The sequence below is a fragment of the Anabas testudineus genome, chromosome 13, assembly GCF_900324465.2.
Source record: "Anabas testudineus chromosome 13, fAnaTes1.2, whole genome shotgun sequence".
NCBI classification, from domain to species: Eukaryota; Metazoa; Chordata; class Actinopteri; order Anabantiformes; family Anabantidae; genus Anabas; species Anabas testudineus.
Window position 1 is genome coordinate 1,526,602 of NC_046622.1, and position 16,687 is coordinate 1,543,288.

Consider the following 16,687-nt stretch of genomic DNA (forward strand, 5'->3'; position numbering starts at 1 on the left):
TGCAGCAAAGAATGAAAATGATGTTTCCCTATAACTTTAAATTTCCTGCACTCACACATGCAGTAGCTGCATAAACACAGAACATTTAAATTACTTGTATGAAAGATTTAATCAGATTTTCTGTTTAGAACAAAGCACAACACACATTTTTCCTTTGCATTATTTTGGCTAAAGGAGCGCTCCCGCTGCCTGTGAACTCTGTACATCTTTAGAAACCAAACGCTGGCATCATCTTCTTTGTTGCTTTTCCAGTATCTTCCATTAGCAGGATGTGGTTCATTGTGTGCATGTGTGTGAACGCATGACTGTGAATGACAGCAACCTTCTACTTTCCCTGGAAACATGAGGGTAAAAATAAAGACGCATGAATCCGTGCCACTATATGACGTGGCCACCGGGTGTCACTGTGGCTCTGTGCACGGCCACTGCCTGTCGGCCTCAGCTGAAGCTCTGTGGCAGTCACTAGCAGTTTAGTCACTGTGCCATCCTGCTGCTCGGTGCCAGGCTTGGATAATAAAAGCACACTGAATGAGGCCCTGATGCCTCGTGGCTTTACAGAGCGCACAGTGATGCTATCTGCTTGTGTCTGCCTATTCCTCTCTCCCCTCTCTCAGTGAGGTGGGACGGTGGGATTGTATTGGAGGGAGCACGCGTGTGCTGAATTAATGTGTGTGTATTTCTGTGTGGCTGTGGGTGTTTGAGTAGTTTGTGTGCATCCGTGTGTATGCTACAGAAATCTCTCTCCAGTCTCTCCAAAATTTCAATTTTACTGAAAATTCGGAACATTTGTGACACAGTATACACGCCTCTCAATGCCTGCATGAACTAAGCTGTGAGGTTCAGTCCTGACTCCACTGCCTGTGCACATCTTCTGTGTACTGTAGAACCACTCACCAGTCCTCATTCTGGGCACCTGAACTCCAGATTATCCAACCTTATTTTACTAACTAAGTACCAAGTCTGAACTGACCAACCCAACCTTCAGTTCCTGTTCAGAAAATGAAAAATAATTCCTTCAATGTGACGTATATTTGTCTTATCTGAAGACGAGGTTACTGGGTTGGGTTTAAGCTACTAGTACATTGCTGGGATGGTGCAGTAAATATTTGACAGCATATGTTAGGTTTGACTTGCTGGTGGCTATAAAGGGAACAATCCAACCATTAGCCACTGACATATTTGAGTTTGGACCTCAGCGGTGGACTGATGGACAGAGACATGGCGTCCGTCCCTGCAGTCAAGGTGCTAGCATGACTAAAAATGTTAAGAATGCTCGAGTTGCCCCTGAACAGATACTGTAGGAAAAATACTTGAAATAGTACATTTGCAGAACATTTCTTCGTGCATAAAAAGGTATTTTGCTTTTGCAAATAGTAACATTATGGTTGCTGGGATATACTGAGATCCTCAGGGTCATCTCAGCCAACACACTTCAGTGAAAGATTTGGAATCGGAGTGAGTCACATTCCTGGTGAAAATCACTGCTGTGTGCGTGTGTGGTGGCATTTCGAGGAGCGGTGAGTCAGAATGACCAACAAACACCAGCTCAGCTCATTTGGTTTGGAGAGGAAGCAGGTGCATCGTGATTGCTGCTGTTTGTGTGTGTGTTCCTTCTAATGTGCGCCTGTGCGGTAGATATTAAACCCACAACAAATGGCCTAAGGGCCGGTGGGGCTGAGATTGTTTCCAGGAGAAAAAGAGTGTGCTTCTGCATGTGTGGTTGGATAATGTGTGTGTGTGTGTGTGTGTGTGTGTGTGTGTGTGTGTGCATATATGTGTCATAATGTGTGTTTTTAGAAGGGAGGTGTATTATTACAGGGAGGAAAGGAGAGACAATATGATGAGTAGACCAAAAGAGGATGTTATATTGTAGGGCGATGGTGGAATGTGGAAGATGAATGGAAAAAGAAATGAGGGATAGAAAACAAAGGAGAGGTGAAGAAAGGAGAAGAGGAAAGGAGAGGTGAAGAGGAAAGGAGAGGAGAAGAGGAAAGGAGAGGAGAAGAGGAAAGGAGAGGTGAAGAGGAAAGGAGAGGTGTGAGGAAGAGGAAAGGAGAGGAGAAGAGGAAAGGAGAGGAGAAGAGGAAAGGAGAGGTGAAGAGGAAAGGAGAGGTGAAGAGGAAAGGAGAGGAGAAGAGGAAAGGAGAGGTGAAGAGGAAAGGAGAGGAGAAGAGGAAAGGAGAGGAGAAGAGGAAAGGAGAGGTGAAGAGGAAAGGAGAGGAGAAGAGGAAGGAGAGGTGAAGAGGAAAGGAGAGGAGAAGAGGAAAGGAGAGGTGAAGAGGAAAGGAGAGGAGAAGAGGAAAGGAGAGGTGAAGAGGAAAGGAGAGGAGAAGAGGAAAGGAGAGGTGAAGAGGAAAGGAGAGGAGAAGAGGAAAGGAGAGGAGAAGAGGAAAGGAGAGGTGAAGAGGAAAGGAGAGGAGAAGAGGAAAGGAGAGGTGAAGAGGAAAGGAGAGGTGAAGGAGCAAGGAGGGGAGAAGAGGAAAGGAGAGGAGAAGAGGAAAGGAGAGGTGAAGAGGAAAGGAGAGGAGAAGAGGAAAGGAGAGGTGAAGAGGAAAGGAGAGGTGAAGGAGCAAGGAGGGGAGGGGGCCGACCTGAAAAACGATCTGATCTTAAAAACTGTGATATGATCCAAACAGACTTTCCTGATGGATTACAGATCCAGTCAGTGACACATTTTGTCACACTGACTGTTTGCTAGTTTGGTTTTCAGTAAGATTCTTTTACAAACTGTCTTCCTCGTGGTCTCACACTGCCTGTCGACTACATAGGGAAAATAATGCTACACGTCCTTTGTGGCTCAGCTTTGTCGCCAGTTGAAGTTCCCTCTATGTTTGAAGGCACTGGAAGACACACCCTGGCCTGCTGTGGCACATTGTTGCTCAGGAAATATGGATCTTATTAATGCAGTGTCTTCCTTAAAGTAGTAATGTGAATGAAACTATACTGTTTTTAATAGCAGGTATTCCTTTCTGCTGTCAGTGCACTGTGCAGCATGAGATGCGATACATGCTTATTATTGTGAGGAATGATAATGATGATGATCTAACTGTCTTCTGTATTCATTTACACTCTGACTGGATCCAGATAAAGTCTCATGGTGCATGGTAACACCACATGGAGATGGAGCCAAAGGCATTCGAGTGTGACTCCCAACAGCCAGTAAGATAACCTGAAATGATCTGAACTTAAATGGAAAACATTATGATCCACGTATTCTAATGTTCTGTCGTGTTGCTCGTATAACATTTTCAGAGAGAAGAGTGAAAAGCTTGTACAGATCCTGCATGTGGCAGGTCACACAGAGCAGGTGAACCAGCGACACAGATGATTTGTTCCGCCTGTTTAGTGAAACAGTGAATGGAGCTGTTCACCCTGACAATGTCGTGTCACGCTCCATCCAGTGAACTACACAGGGCCAGGATTTCAATTCACACAGACATAAAAAGAATAGAAACAGCTCATAAATTGTGTGAAGGGAAGAAACCCCTCCAGAGCTTTCACAGATACCTCGTGATAGGGTGTACATCTCAATTTGAGAGTGAAATTGGAAGCAGAAATATCACAAGATAAAGAGAAAAGCTATGGTGACGGGATAAGAGACAAACAAAGTGACCTTGAACTCAGAAATGAAAGAAGTGGAGAAGAGAAAGGAAGCATCAAAACAAAGCAACTCATTAAAATCAAACAAATGACTACAGGGAGGAAGGGAAAAGAGAGAGGGAGGGAGCCCGTGAGGACGACACTAAACTTGTTTGTCTTGCAACGAAGAGGCAACAGGAGGTGATAGAGACGATGTGTTTGCCCGAGGTGGGGAGAGAGAGTGAGACAGGGAGAAAGTAATAAAGGGTAACATGGTGAGAAAGACCGTGTTTCATCGTCAATAAAGTCCAAGCAGAGACACATTCAGAAAGTCTAACGAAATCATATCAAACAACCTCAGCCATCAGCAGGACCTCCGCTCTGATGTGTGCACGTTCACTTTAACTCGTTATGAAGTGAAGGAGATACGTGACAGACACAACTCCTCATGCAGGATGATAAAAATAAGACAACAGACTTCACGGCTCTGCTCATGAACGACCTACTACAACGTCTAATAGCTGAGGGTCAAGGACGTCACGATGGATAATACAGCAGCATCACTACATTATCAACTGGGATTGAAATTAGCTCTCTCTCCAGACGTTACACTGGTCCTAATCCTGTTCACACCTCGACACCGTGAACACGAAGGCTACACGCGTGTAATGAAATACGGCATCAGTGAGCTGTCCATGCTCTTCTAATGAGGCCAATAAGGATAAGCTGTGGTTTGATAGGAGCCATTTTACAACACACTTGTCCTGCATTGATTTTTTTAAAGTCGATATTAACATGAAATCAATTCGACCGAATCTGTTTTCAAGGCCGAGACTGTAACTGTAAATGATTCAGTCAAACTGCAGCAGCATCGAGGACCTGGACACACTGTGTGTGTGTGTGTGTGTGTGTGTCTCTGTGTGTGTGTCTCTCTCTGTGTGTGTGTGTGTGTCTCTCTCTGTGTGTGTGTGTGTCTCTCTCTGTGTGTGTGTGTGTGTGTCTGTCTCTGTGTGTGTGTCTCTCTCTGTGTGTGTGTGTGTGTGTCTGTCTCTGTGTGTGTGTCTCTCTCTCTCTGTGTGTGTGTGTGTCTGTCTCTGTGTGTGTGTCTCTCTCTGTGTGTGTGTGTGTCTCTCTGTGTGTGTGTGTGTGTGTCTGTCTCTGTGTGTGTGTCTCTCTCTCTCTCTGTGTGTGTGTGTCTGTCTCTGTGTGTGTGTCTCTCTCTGTGTGTGTGTGTGTGTGTCTGTCTCTGTGTGTGTGTGTGTCTGTGTGTGTGTGTCTGTCTCTCTGTGTGTGTGTGTGTGTCTGTCTCTGTGTGTGTCTCTCTCTCTGTGTGTGTCTCTCTCTCTCTGTGTGTGTGTGTCTCTCTCTCTGTGTGTGTGTGTGTCTGTCTCTGTGTGTTTCTGCCTCCTCCAGGTGACTGACTGTTCACTAAAGTGTATTTTTAATGGGAGTGTTCAGTTGGTGCTCAGTCATGCAGACTGAATGTAGTTCGTCCGCATGGTTTACTAAAGCAACTCCTCTCCTCTCTCCTCTCCTCTCCTCTCCTCTCCTCTCCTCTCCTCTCCTCTCCTCTCCTCTCTCCTCCTCTCCTCTCTCTCCCCTCTCCTCCTCTCCTCCTCTCTCCTCCTCTCTCCTCTCTCCTCCTCTCCTCTCCTCTCTCCTCTCCTCTCCTCTCCTCCTCCTCTCCTCTCCTCCTCTCCTCCTCTCCTCCTCTCCTCTCCTCTCCTCCTCTCCTCTCCTCTCCTCTCCTCTCCTCTCCTCTCCTCTCCTCTCCTCTCCTCTCCTCTCCTCTCCTCTCCTTTCCTCCTCTCTCCTCTCCTCCTCTCCTCCTCCATCTCTCTCAGTGCCAGTTTCCCATTTCAATTTCAAACGAACTTCAAATGAAACCCTCTTTCTTTCTTCCTCCCTCTCTCTGGCTGCAGGCTGAGCTGTTTTTCCTGAATTTATTCCTTGTGGCTGCAGAACCAAAGGTTCCACCTGCAGTCTAGAGCCCTGAACCCGACCTTGAAGGTGTTGCAGCTGTATGACAGGAACAAAACTGCACATTCGTCCGACTGCCCCTCCACAGGTTTATTGAGTTATTTGTCAGCCTGCGCTGGCCCGATACTCACCAATGACAGGAGCTGCTCCTCAGCGTAAAGTGGAGACTGGCTCCAGGCACCAGAAACAAATACAAAATAAAAAAGTGGTGGTGGTGGGGGGGCAACGTATTGGTTTGGATCTGAAGAGTGGTGGGTTGTGGGTTTGTTTGACAGTTTCTCGTGTGTTATTGGGAAATGGCGTCATCGTCACGGGTTGGATTTAAGTCCACCACAGTCGTCCCTCGTAGAGAGACTCCCCCCATCCCGTCTGTTGACGCTGACGGTTGGGAGTTTTTATTAGCACCCCCACCTGGAAGACAACAGGATGGCGTCAGATTATCCAGAGCTGATAACAAACAGGAGTCGCACATGTTGTTTTTCTCCTCGTTACCTTGCCCTGCAGAGGAGGAGGATGGAGGCAGAGCGAGAACGTTAGCTCCCCCTCCTCCTCCACCTCCACCTCCGTTGGTCTGGGAGCAGACGTTGGCATGACGTGCTGCAGCTTTCTGTTTGTAGTGGTTACTGTGCAGCTTGTACTTCATCAGGAGGATGAAGATGAAGACGAGGACAGAGGCCACAATGATCCCCCCAATGATGATGATCATGGTTCCACCCAGGAACTGAGGAGGACGATTCAAAAACTGTTAGTTCACTTGTGATTCATTCATCAACAAAACTTGACAAACACAAAGTTCAATGATAGCTGAAAACGATTAACGTCTATATTTATCTCATTTAAAGCTGGATCATTAATTGAGTTTTGAGATTCATTCCTTCCAGTGGACACAAACTTTGAATCCACTCTGAACATGAAGTCTCAAAATACTGTAAGAAAAAACATTTCAAGAGCAAAAACCATCAGCTGGGAAAGATTTGATGAAATAATGTAAACTACTAATTGCACTTTGAAGTAACAGCCCCTTTGAAACGTTTTATTTTTCCATTTAGAAAGAGAGCAGACGTCCAGATTCTGATGTATCTCAGTGCACTTTATTTTGAAGAGTCAAATAAATCAGTATGCTCCATGTGTGCATATTGTTTATTTGATTTTCTAAGAACCAGGGATTAAGATCCATTTCCATTTCTGCATTTGTTTCTTAGTGTTACCGTTATTAACAGCTTCACACACAAAAAGACTTTTCTCAGCTCTGTTGTTCACTGAATAAAATAAATGTCAGTCAAACTTGTTATTCTACAAAAGAACTGGATTTAAATGATGAAACTCGACATTTACAGTGGACCCGTTGTGGGGTCAAACCGCTGCCTGTGTAGTCCTGCACTTTAACACACTAACCTGGTCTCGTATAGAGTGACAGCGTCCATACTCTGTGTCTGTGGTGAAGGACACGCAGCCCACCAGCTTGGTACCCGTCAGCGCGGTGATACCATCGTCGTACACGGCCAAAACACACAGCTCGTAGTCACGTGAAGACGCCAGGTCGCTCAACAGGAAGTACTTGTGGTTGGCTGGTATCATCCTGAAGACAAAGACACATTTACGTCTTTAATTTGTTCCATTGTGTAGATTATTTCTAGACCAACAACTCCACAGAGCTTCAGACTGCACAGAGATTATTTAACTGGGTCCAATTTCAAGAGAATACGCGTCGTATGACTCCATATGTGGGTAAACGCTCATATGGTTCATGTGAACGTAAAATCTGAACTTAAATGTATTTAAAAGCAGCTGAATGTAGGTGACATGTGGACGCGTAACTTTATGTTCTCACACCTAAAGATTGTCTGTGAACAAAGGTCAAAAGGTCAGCAGTCAGACGTGTCAGGTGACAGATGGATAAAGGCCAGAGACCTTCTTTCATGAGAGACACCTGTCATCACACGAACCAGAGAAGCGATCACTGCACAGGTCAGATTAACTATATTTCGTAATCTACTGCTAAAGACGTCCCATATGAACGATACAGAGTGTAACCACAGAGCTGCTCACAAGCAAAAATCGAGTTCACTTTTCACTGTGACAGTTTCCATAAAGACGATTGCTGCTGTGTATCGAAGCAGAGAGAATAAAGGAACTGCATTCTGAACAACTGAACTTATTTATTTCTGACACTACAACATGTCTACTTCAGAAGTATTTTGCTCTATGAAAAGGTTTTCAAATAATCACACTACTTGAGTGCTCACAGTATTTTACAAGACTGTGCTAGATCGAGTGTTTGGTCCATTGTTATCTGAACATGACAAGTTTTAGGGGAGCAGAATCAGCCACACTGCAAATCTTCATCTAAAAACTTCAGCTACAGGAAATAAATACAACTTGTTTACAACAGTGTTTTCATTCAGTAAGTCCTAAAGGCTTTTCAGTCCTTTAAGTCTGTGACTGCTCTTTACAACACACATTGGATGAACTGTTTGTGGACAGAGGAGAGACCTGTACAGACCAGCTGTTAGAAGCATCTGCAGGTCTGCTGAGATCAATCGAGTCTGAAGGGAAGTGATTCACAGAGACAAACCGGCAGCTGCTTCAGAATCAAATCATGTAAAACTAAACACTTCAAGTCATCTCCATCACAGGCTGTAGGACAACTGTGCACTGGTGTCTGTACATGAGTGTGTGAAGTGTGTTCTTCAAGCCTGTTTAATAGTGAACATACATATACAGTTAGTATATGTACACATTGTTGAAATCACATCACTGTGCAGTGGTGTTGTAGCAGTGTTTAATCAGTTGAACTTATTTCAAGGTAAACTCTGAGATAACTGATCTGATGAACTTCACCTTACAGGTGTGCAGAACATTACAAAAAGGTTTGTTATTTCTATGTTATTCAAGTCATTTCTTTTGCATTTTTTATGATTCTTATCATCCTTTAAACTGAATGTGCTGCAAACGAGGACACGTCTCTTCTCTTTATAGCTCAGTCCTTCGGTTTCTAACCTCCTCATGCACACACCTTTAGATTCTTGTATTGATCTTACAGCTTTGCTGGTTGTAATAAATTCTGTTCCAGTTGTGCTGGACAGAAGCGTAAGCAGAGCTCTAACACAATACTCTGCTAAAGCGAAGAGCAGAGAAGTTTTCCAATAATAAGAGAGAAGCTAAAGTAGAAAATTGAAGTGGATAGAGTGTGTACACACAGAGGAAAGAAGCAAAGGAAAGTTGGAACAGAAAGGATATTGTATTTTCAAGTATCAACTTAGAAATCTAAAGGAACAAAGAAGAGTGAGGATAAACAGACAAACAGGAAGTGAAGGAATCAAAATAAGGAAATTAGAAAATTAAAAAGGAGACAGTAAAAGAAAAAGAGACAAGACGAGAACCTTTCTATTAGTGACATGAGCAGAGATGAAATGTGTGGAGACGTCACCGGAGTCGACCAAAACATTTGCTGCTACAGGATGGAAAAGGCATTGTGTGCTTCTGTCCAAGTGCTTGTGAATGTGATGTCTGAGAACACTGTGTCTTTGGCACAACACCTCCACATGTGGCACAGATATCCGATTAAAAACTGATCTGTGATGAAAAGTCACGGAAGCAGATTCGACATCCATCTAAAGTCTGACTCAAATGCATCGAGCTGCGAACACAGCCTCGTCATTTAACCAACAACATGAACTTTCCTCACCTACATCTTGATATAATGAGGTGTAAAATAAACATCGCTCTCTTTTATGTCCTTTCATCTGCACCAGCTTCGTCCGTCTTCCATTCACTGCCCCAGTGGACCACTATCTATATCTGACGCCATTATCTCTTGACCTCACTCACCTGCATCAGTCGTCCACTCTTTACCGCACACATCGGCAGCCCTGCCGTGAAACGGTCAGTGCTTCCTGAACACACCCCCACTCCTGCATGTGTGGAATAGTTTCCTACAGTAAACCCAACCCGAGGCCACGCTGACCTCTTCCCGCTAATGATGCCCACTCTCTTCTCTGCCACCTGTCTCTCTCTTTATCTTTCTCTCTAGGTCTCTTGGTCTGACTCGCTTGTTCTGCTCTCAAACTTTGAGTGGGCTACCATCATTCAGCTGGGTTGAACATTCAAGAAAAGAAATAACAATTCAAGAATTGATCTTAAATTACAGGTTGATGTTTCTTTAGGTTCCTTCCATGTCCACACGTGGTTTTTACCCTGTCTGTGTTTTTGAGACTCAGAAATCTTGCTACTCTTTTCATCAATTGCTTATTGACTCATTCAGAGAACAAGTTAAAAATAATTAATCTAATGGAAAAATGCAGCTTCTCAGGAACTTGTTTGATTATGTTGTTGACTGCATTTTGTCCGACAAAGACACCTGATTATCCCCGTTTTAAACACACAGATGTGCTGTATTGAGCTATAAATGCACTGTAGTAGTGTCTCTCTCTTTACCAATGAAGGGGGCCACTCTTCTTCTCATTCTCAGTCATTCTCCTCATCTTCCTTATTTCTCTTCCTTCCCTTCCTCCCTCTGTTTCTGTCTCCTCTGCTCGCCTTCTTTCCTTATTGATATTCAGGGATGAGTGGTGATGAAAGTGAGGATATGCAGCGAAACTCTTACTTTGACCTTGTGTCCAGGGTATGAAATGAATTATCTATGTATATTTTATACCTAAGTGTCCTGTGAAATTTCCATAATGTCACCTTTTCTGGAATTGAAAGAAATGTAGAAAAACTGAAATAAAACCAAGGGTTCTGTTAATTTATTCTTAAATTAACAGTCTGTGTTGGTTTGGTCCTGGCTTATTGTAGTCCTCCAGAAGATCTTAAAATTCAAGTTCCATCTTCCATTAAAAGGTCACTCAACCAGGTCCTCGTGGTTTCCTGGTGCTGGATTCTTGGAGTATTGGACATGGCTGACAGGTTCTTCCCTCAGGTCCAGCACTAATTGCACAGCTCAGATTCGTTGCTGTCAGGTTGTTCACTAGTTCTCATTCCAGTAGGTTTTTGTATTGATACACTTTTACTCAGACACTCATTCTTAGCATGGTCCCATCAGGGAGGGGTGGTTATATCTGATGGTAACGTACTCGACAGGTCATATGGTCTTGTTAACTCTGTGAAGATCCAACGGAACCACAGCGCCAGATAACGACACTTCCCACGGTGTCAAATCCGATGCTTGTGAGTCCTTTGGTGTCTCATGCTGACGTTAAGTAAAACTAATTTCAGGGAACCAGAGACCCTAACCTTAATCCTGACCCTAATCCTGACCAGAACCCCGCCTAAACAAACCCTCTGATCCAGGTTAGCCAGGCTGCCTCATCTTAACAAACAACACACTAAACACTGTTTAAATCTTACACTGCCAGTTCTGCACTTACTGGAATCAGCTGCAGTGGTTTTTTTTTTTACAGATTTGTGTCTTATACACGGTTCGATTAGCACAAAGTACACAGTCCTGTGGTCTGATGTTATGGTCGGTATCTCCTGACCAAATCTGCCTTCAATTGCCAGGCATCATGCATCATGCCTGTTCAATAAATGCATCTCTCTAAATAAAAAGTGAGAGGTATATGCTGCTGTTTCCAGCTGGGCACGGTGTCATTTAATAATAGAGCATAAAATGAACGGGAGCTTACACCCGATTCATACATACAGAATGTGACCATGGAGCGGTCGATATGAAATGTAACCTCAGTGATGGGTTGGATTTAGTGTCACGCCTTATATAAAATCCTGCGTGGCTCTATTTTATATGCTTGTGGTCACTGCATTATTCACAAAGCTGTCACGAACAGAGGGAGAAGAAACATGTGAGATCATGCTCCTCTCTTTATCCTACACTACTGTATATGGCATGAAGCGTATCTCGTGTCAGTCTGAGCTCTGCATTATTCAAAGGTCTTAATGATACACGCTGCCATGCAGACATATTTAAAGTGCAATTACTTTGTTTCCCGGTTTTCATTATGTAGGAGTCTAACGTATTTTGTGCCCAAGGCAAATATAATATAAAATATAAAGCGTTAGTATAAAAAGTAACCTGCAGTGGCTGGAAGCTGCAGCTGCTGTGTTTATTTCATTTTAGTGCATAAGACCTCTGTCTACCTCCACGAACAAAACTGGATTTACACAAGGACATTCAGTCTGTTTGTTAATCCCATAAGAACCAAAGGAAATAGTTTGTCTGCTTTTATCTTCTTAGGAAGGAAGTATAGTCTTTAAATAAACCAGGACAAAACTTGATAGAACAAACATTCAGCATGTCTTTACACACGGCGTAACTCAGACTCACACTTTACTTTCTTCATAGTATCGATCGAATATTTCTTCCAAGTTTCATCTTAAAGTTTCTGGATGTGCAAGTGACTAAAAACAACCACCTCTCCCTGCAACCTGCCTTTCATTAATAAACCGTGTGGTTCATTCAAGGCATACGGTACATCCAATCATGATCATAATGTGATGACATTTGTTCAGGTCACATTTTTATCTTCAGCTTGGAAAAATGTGGAAGATTCTGTTCCTGCACTTTGAGCTTCATGGGAAATTGAACCAGCAACCTGGACAGTTTTTCTGTATTTACTAAGTTCTGTATTGAAACCTGAGGCAAAAACATGAGTTACCTCAAGCAACGACAAGGCCACAGGCAACAACAGCAGCTGTACATTAACTGTGTGTGTGTGTGAGAGAGGGAGGTAGGGAAGAAGGAAGGGGGCCTTAGGCTGAACCATTAGTCTGACCCACAAGGCTGCATCACTTCTAGACCAGACCTGTAATAGTCTGCCTATCTCTGTGGTGCACACACACACACACACACACACACACACACACACAGTGCCCAGAGGGTCAGGATAGACTTTCTAATGCTCTTCATTGTCTCATCACTTCCGCCCCACTGTTGATAAATAAGAACTTAGGAGCTGCTCTGCATTGCTCTGCTCTGCCTGACACTTGGATTCTAAGCAGTATATGACTGACTCAGAGGACACGGACAGACCCACACAGACTGTGGAAAAGATGATTTACATTTTTTAAAGGAACTTTAATCTTGTAAAATTTATATGGCAACAGAAGCAAACAAGTTAAATCTGATCAGAGACATGCAGCTACAGTAGTTGTGGTGTTGGCAGGCTGGTGGTCTGGCATGAGATTAATAATCATAACCCAAATCTTTCTTTTTCTTTTACCAAACCTAACTGTACAGTGCAGCAGTTACAGTGCAGACAACTTCCTTTCAAGTCTACTTTTCCTGTTCCTGTGTAGCAGCCGGTGTGTTTGGTCTCCACCAGCTCCTGTTTCTTTAGCTGTTTCTCTTCACTAACTCATCTCTAACTGTGTATATTTGCTGTTTGGCGCTGCATGTGCAGTGTCCGGCAGGTTGTACAGAGCTTGTTGGATGAAAACTACTTCCCGCTGCAGCTGGAATCACAGAGACTGAACCAGACACAAAATACAGGCTAAAAAGCAAAGCTGATCTTTTAATGTAGGTCTGTACTTATCATCATTTGAGTCAGTATATGAAAACACTAGTGGAGCCATTCTGCTGCATTGTACTGAGATAAACTAATGTTTGCTGTTAGGCCTCTTTACTCTTGAACACACATGACACTGTGCATCCTCTTGTCTGGCTCTATTCCTGCATGTGTGTTACTTTCTGTTTGTGCATCTGTGTGTAACAGAACAGATGAGTCCGCCTAGTTCACAGCTCCCATGTTCCTCCACTCAATTATTATTCCATCGATAACATCTTCTTCTCCCTCTGTGCACTGCAGAATAGTCTGCCTTTGTTCTTTTTTTTTTTTACAAGCCGTTCTTTCGTCTTTCCTCCATCATTATCTGTACTAAAATTAGTTTAAGGAATCAGAACAGGCTCTCGATTATCTTAAGTACAGCGGCACAGTTAAAATGATGTACTGCTGTTTGTGTCTCTGAGCAGCAGCTCAGCTGTACAAGGTTAAAGCAAAGTAGATCAGTGTAAAGATGTCACAATAAACCACAAGAGCAAGTGTCTGGTGAATAACTGGACTTTGTTGACGGTCACTTACTACAGCACTGCTCCTCTGTACACTGTACAATAGTATGTATTTATCTCTGTATTGTAGTTGAGTAAAAGAAGCATAAAATGGAGAAACTCTAAGGTACAAGTAACTAAAAGTAATACTTATCCTTCAGTAAATGTGCTTAGTAAAATGAAACTTCTGAATAACAAACTATTCATCTTCTAGTTATCTGAGAAGTTACATTTGTAAATTAGCTTTGAGATCTGTACAGTAAAAACGGCTCGTTTACTCTTTTATAATTTAATTAAAGGCGTAAAAATGACTGCTCCTGAGATTCGCACTTTAAATACTGTTCTGCACTTCTATCACTTCTCTACCTCCCAAGGTGAGTCACTCACACACTGATTCCTCTGGCCTCACCTGCTGCTCCAGTGTGTGACAGTCAGACTTTCTAAAAGCTGGTACCTTCTGATAGATTGACAGAACAAAACAAATGCAGGAGAAGGAGAGATGAGAAAAAGGAGAGGAGTAAGAGCTGATGTGTCATCTCAGCAGAACATGATCGCATGTCATTTCCACAGTCCGTACTCTACTTCCTTTCTTCCCCCCTTCACCTCCAACCACCTATCTGTGTATCAGCTGAGTCAAAGCCACACCTCCTCTACCCCTCTTCTATCACTCCACACCTCCATCACTCTGCCTCTCTCTTCTTTAATCTCTCCTTCAAGAAGCCGGCAGGACTGTAATTAGAAAAACCAGCACACACACACATATTTTCTCACACTGTGCTTTATAAAGCTTTTCACACACACACACACACACACACACACACACACACACACACACACACACACACACACACACACACACACACACACACACACACACACACACACACACACACACACATTCTCCTGGTGCAGGACAGAAAGAGAAAGAGGAGCAGCAGAGAATATTAAAGGGGGTAGAATCAATAGATTCATTTCCTGGTGCTTACAGAGGTTCATCTCTCCCTGGACCCATAATCCTTAGAGTGCATGTGTTCTTATTCACGTGTGTGGGTGAGATGGAGAGGTGAAGGATACAACCGGTCAGGTTATTCTTACCCTGGGGCAAAACCAAGAAAAAACAATATTGTAGAAATACAATTGTTTCCCCCGTCCGTCCTCTCCCTTACCCCCACCCCTACAGAGAGTCGGACAAAGAGAGAGCGAGATGAGGAAATGTCGATCAGTTACCTCATTGCTTTGGTTCTTGACTTTTCTGCCAGCGCAGCATGTTGAAGTGCAACCTGAAACTAAAAACCTCAAAGGAACAGCAGCAGCAGAAGAGGAGGAGGAGGAGGTGCTGAGATGGGAAACAGTGCAGCTAACACTCTTACTGCACCAGGAATCTCCCTTCCTCCTTTCCTTTCTGTCTTTCCTTCTCTTTCACACTTTCCTGTCTCCTCACTGCTTCCTGATTTGCTCATTATTCTGGAACACTTGGTCTTCATCAGATTCACAGTCAAAGCAGAAATCCGACAGAAGACGTGCTGTAGCTGGAGTTGATGCCGACACATTCACATTATCACAACGCTGAGTGAAGCACATGAAACGCTGTTTCCAATTAATTGTATTTACATATAACTCAGAGTTGTATATCTCCAGAGTCCAGTCACTGGTTCTACCAACCTGTCCTGGTTTTTGCTCCTTCTTGTTGTTTTTGTTGCTTGCTGTTCTTTCCACTCTCCTCTTACCACTCATCCCAACCCGTCAAGGAAGATGGCCGCCCACCCTGAGCCTGGTTCTGCTCTGTGGGATTTGTTGTGTTTATGTAATTTGTAAGGTCTTAGAAGTTTTTGTTGTAATTTTGTGCTACAGTACAGTATATAAATAAACTCTGTTGAATCAAAGTGATTTAATGTGTTCTTCCTCTTCATGTCACTGCTGAAGCAGTTATAGCTAATAGCTCTGAGCTCGAAGAAGAGCTAATGGTAGTGGGAAGGAAAAAGAAATCAGTTGATGGGTGCCCAGTGTAAAAAACATAGTGAAGAATTTTAACATCTTTTTAAACCTGTAGAAATGAAATAGTGGAAAAGCTGAGGCGATGCAGGGCTATTTCATCTGTAATGCATAATTTGTTCTGCTGAACTGTGCTCCCCTGCGGCATGGGCAGCACAGATAACCACGGTGATGGTCACTGAACTTCACTGAACTTCTAAAATTTTCATTGCCCCATTTGTCATGCCATTATGATAGGGCAGCAGCAGCCTACAGGGAACAGCCGGTGGCTTCGGACTGGAAGATCAGCGGCTGGGAAAATGAATGAGTAACCCATCCTCCCCCGTCCGCCATCCCTTGACAACTTCCATGATGAACCCCAAAGCTGCTGCTCTGCAACCGGCTCACTGCAGCTGCTCAGTTCACACAGTTAATGCAGTTCAGCAGGATTGGACAGCTCCCAAATGTGAATGTGAAGCAGGCCGGTGAATAACAGCAGGCGTGCTCACACGACTTTCCCTGGAAAGATAAAGGTTAGAAAAAGGCCACGCACAGTTTGGGACAGCCAACTGCAGGGAAGCTGACGGCATCCAGACTTTCATAATAGTGGGAGGGCAGATTTTAATGAGCGCAGGGACAGAGACATCTCTGCATCAGAGCTTCTAAGCTTTGAGTCGAGAATATCGAAGAAGTGTGTAACTGAAACACACTTTTAAATTCCCACTGCTTACTTTGTTGATATCGCTGTTCTTACTTTGTTGTCTGCGTGAATTGGACAAAATGTCAAGTATCTGTCGACTTGTAATTATTGTGTACATTCCCACTGCATCCCTGAATCCCTCCTTTGGCTGTTTGCTTAAATCCACTTTGAGTGCAGGCTACAGAGGAGGCGCAGAGAGACTCTCGTGGAGGTTTCAAAGGTTCTGCTCTCGACTCTTTCTGGCACACCTTTATCCATTGTTTTAAAGCACACTAATCTAAAGTGATGCACTGCATGTACAGTGTTTTGCAGTTATAACCCTACTTTGTCTATTATGTCATCATGTGTACGATGCCAATATTTAAATGAGGCTACAACAAACGGTACCTTTTGCTTAGTCATTGAGGATCCGATCTGCTTTTGTACAGATATCCTAAAGTATTAGGGTCAGGTTT

At 43.6% G+C, this 16,687-nt stretch overlaps 1 protein-coding gene across 1 annotated transcript in view; it reads right to left on the reverse strand.

Annotated features, from left to right (window-relative positions):
- The window catches only part of si:cabz01090165.1 (LRR and FN3 domain-containing protein), a 181,429-nt gene that overhangs the window by 3,137 nt on the left and 161,605 nt on the right, over positions 1–16,687 (reverse strand). The window contains exons 11-13 of the mRNA XM_026376628.1: positions 6,955–7,138; positions 6,052–6,280; positions 5,691–5,970 (exon numbers count right to left, since the gene is read on the reverse strand). Of these exons, the coding sequence (XP_026232413.1) occupies positions 5,846–5,970; positions 6,052–6,280; positions 6,955–7,138 (538 nt within the window). The 3' untranslated portion in view covers positions 5,691–5,845. The remainder of the gene's footprint in view (positions 1–5,690; positions 5,971–6,051; positions 6,281–6,954; positions 7,139–16,687) is intronic.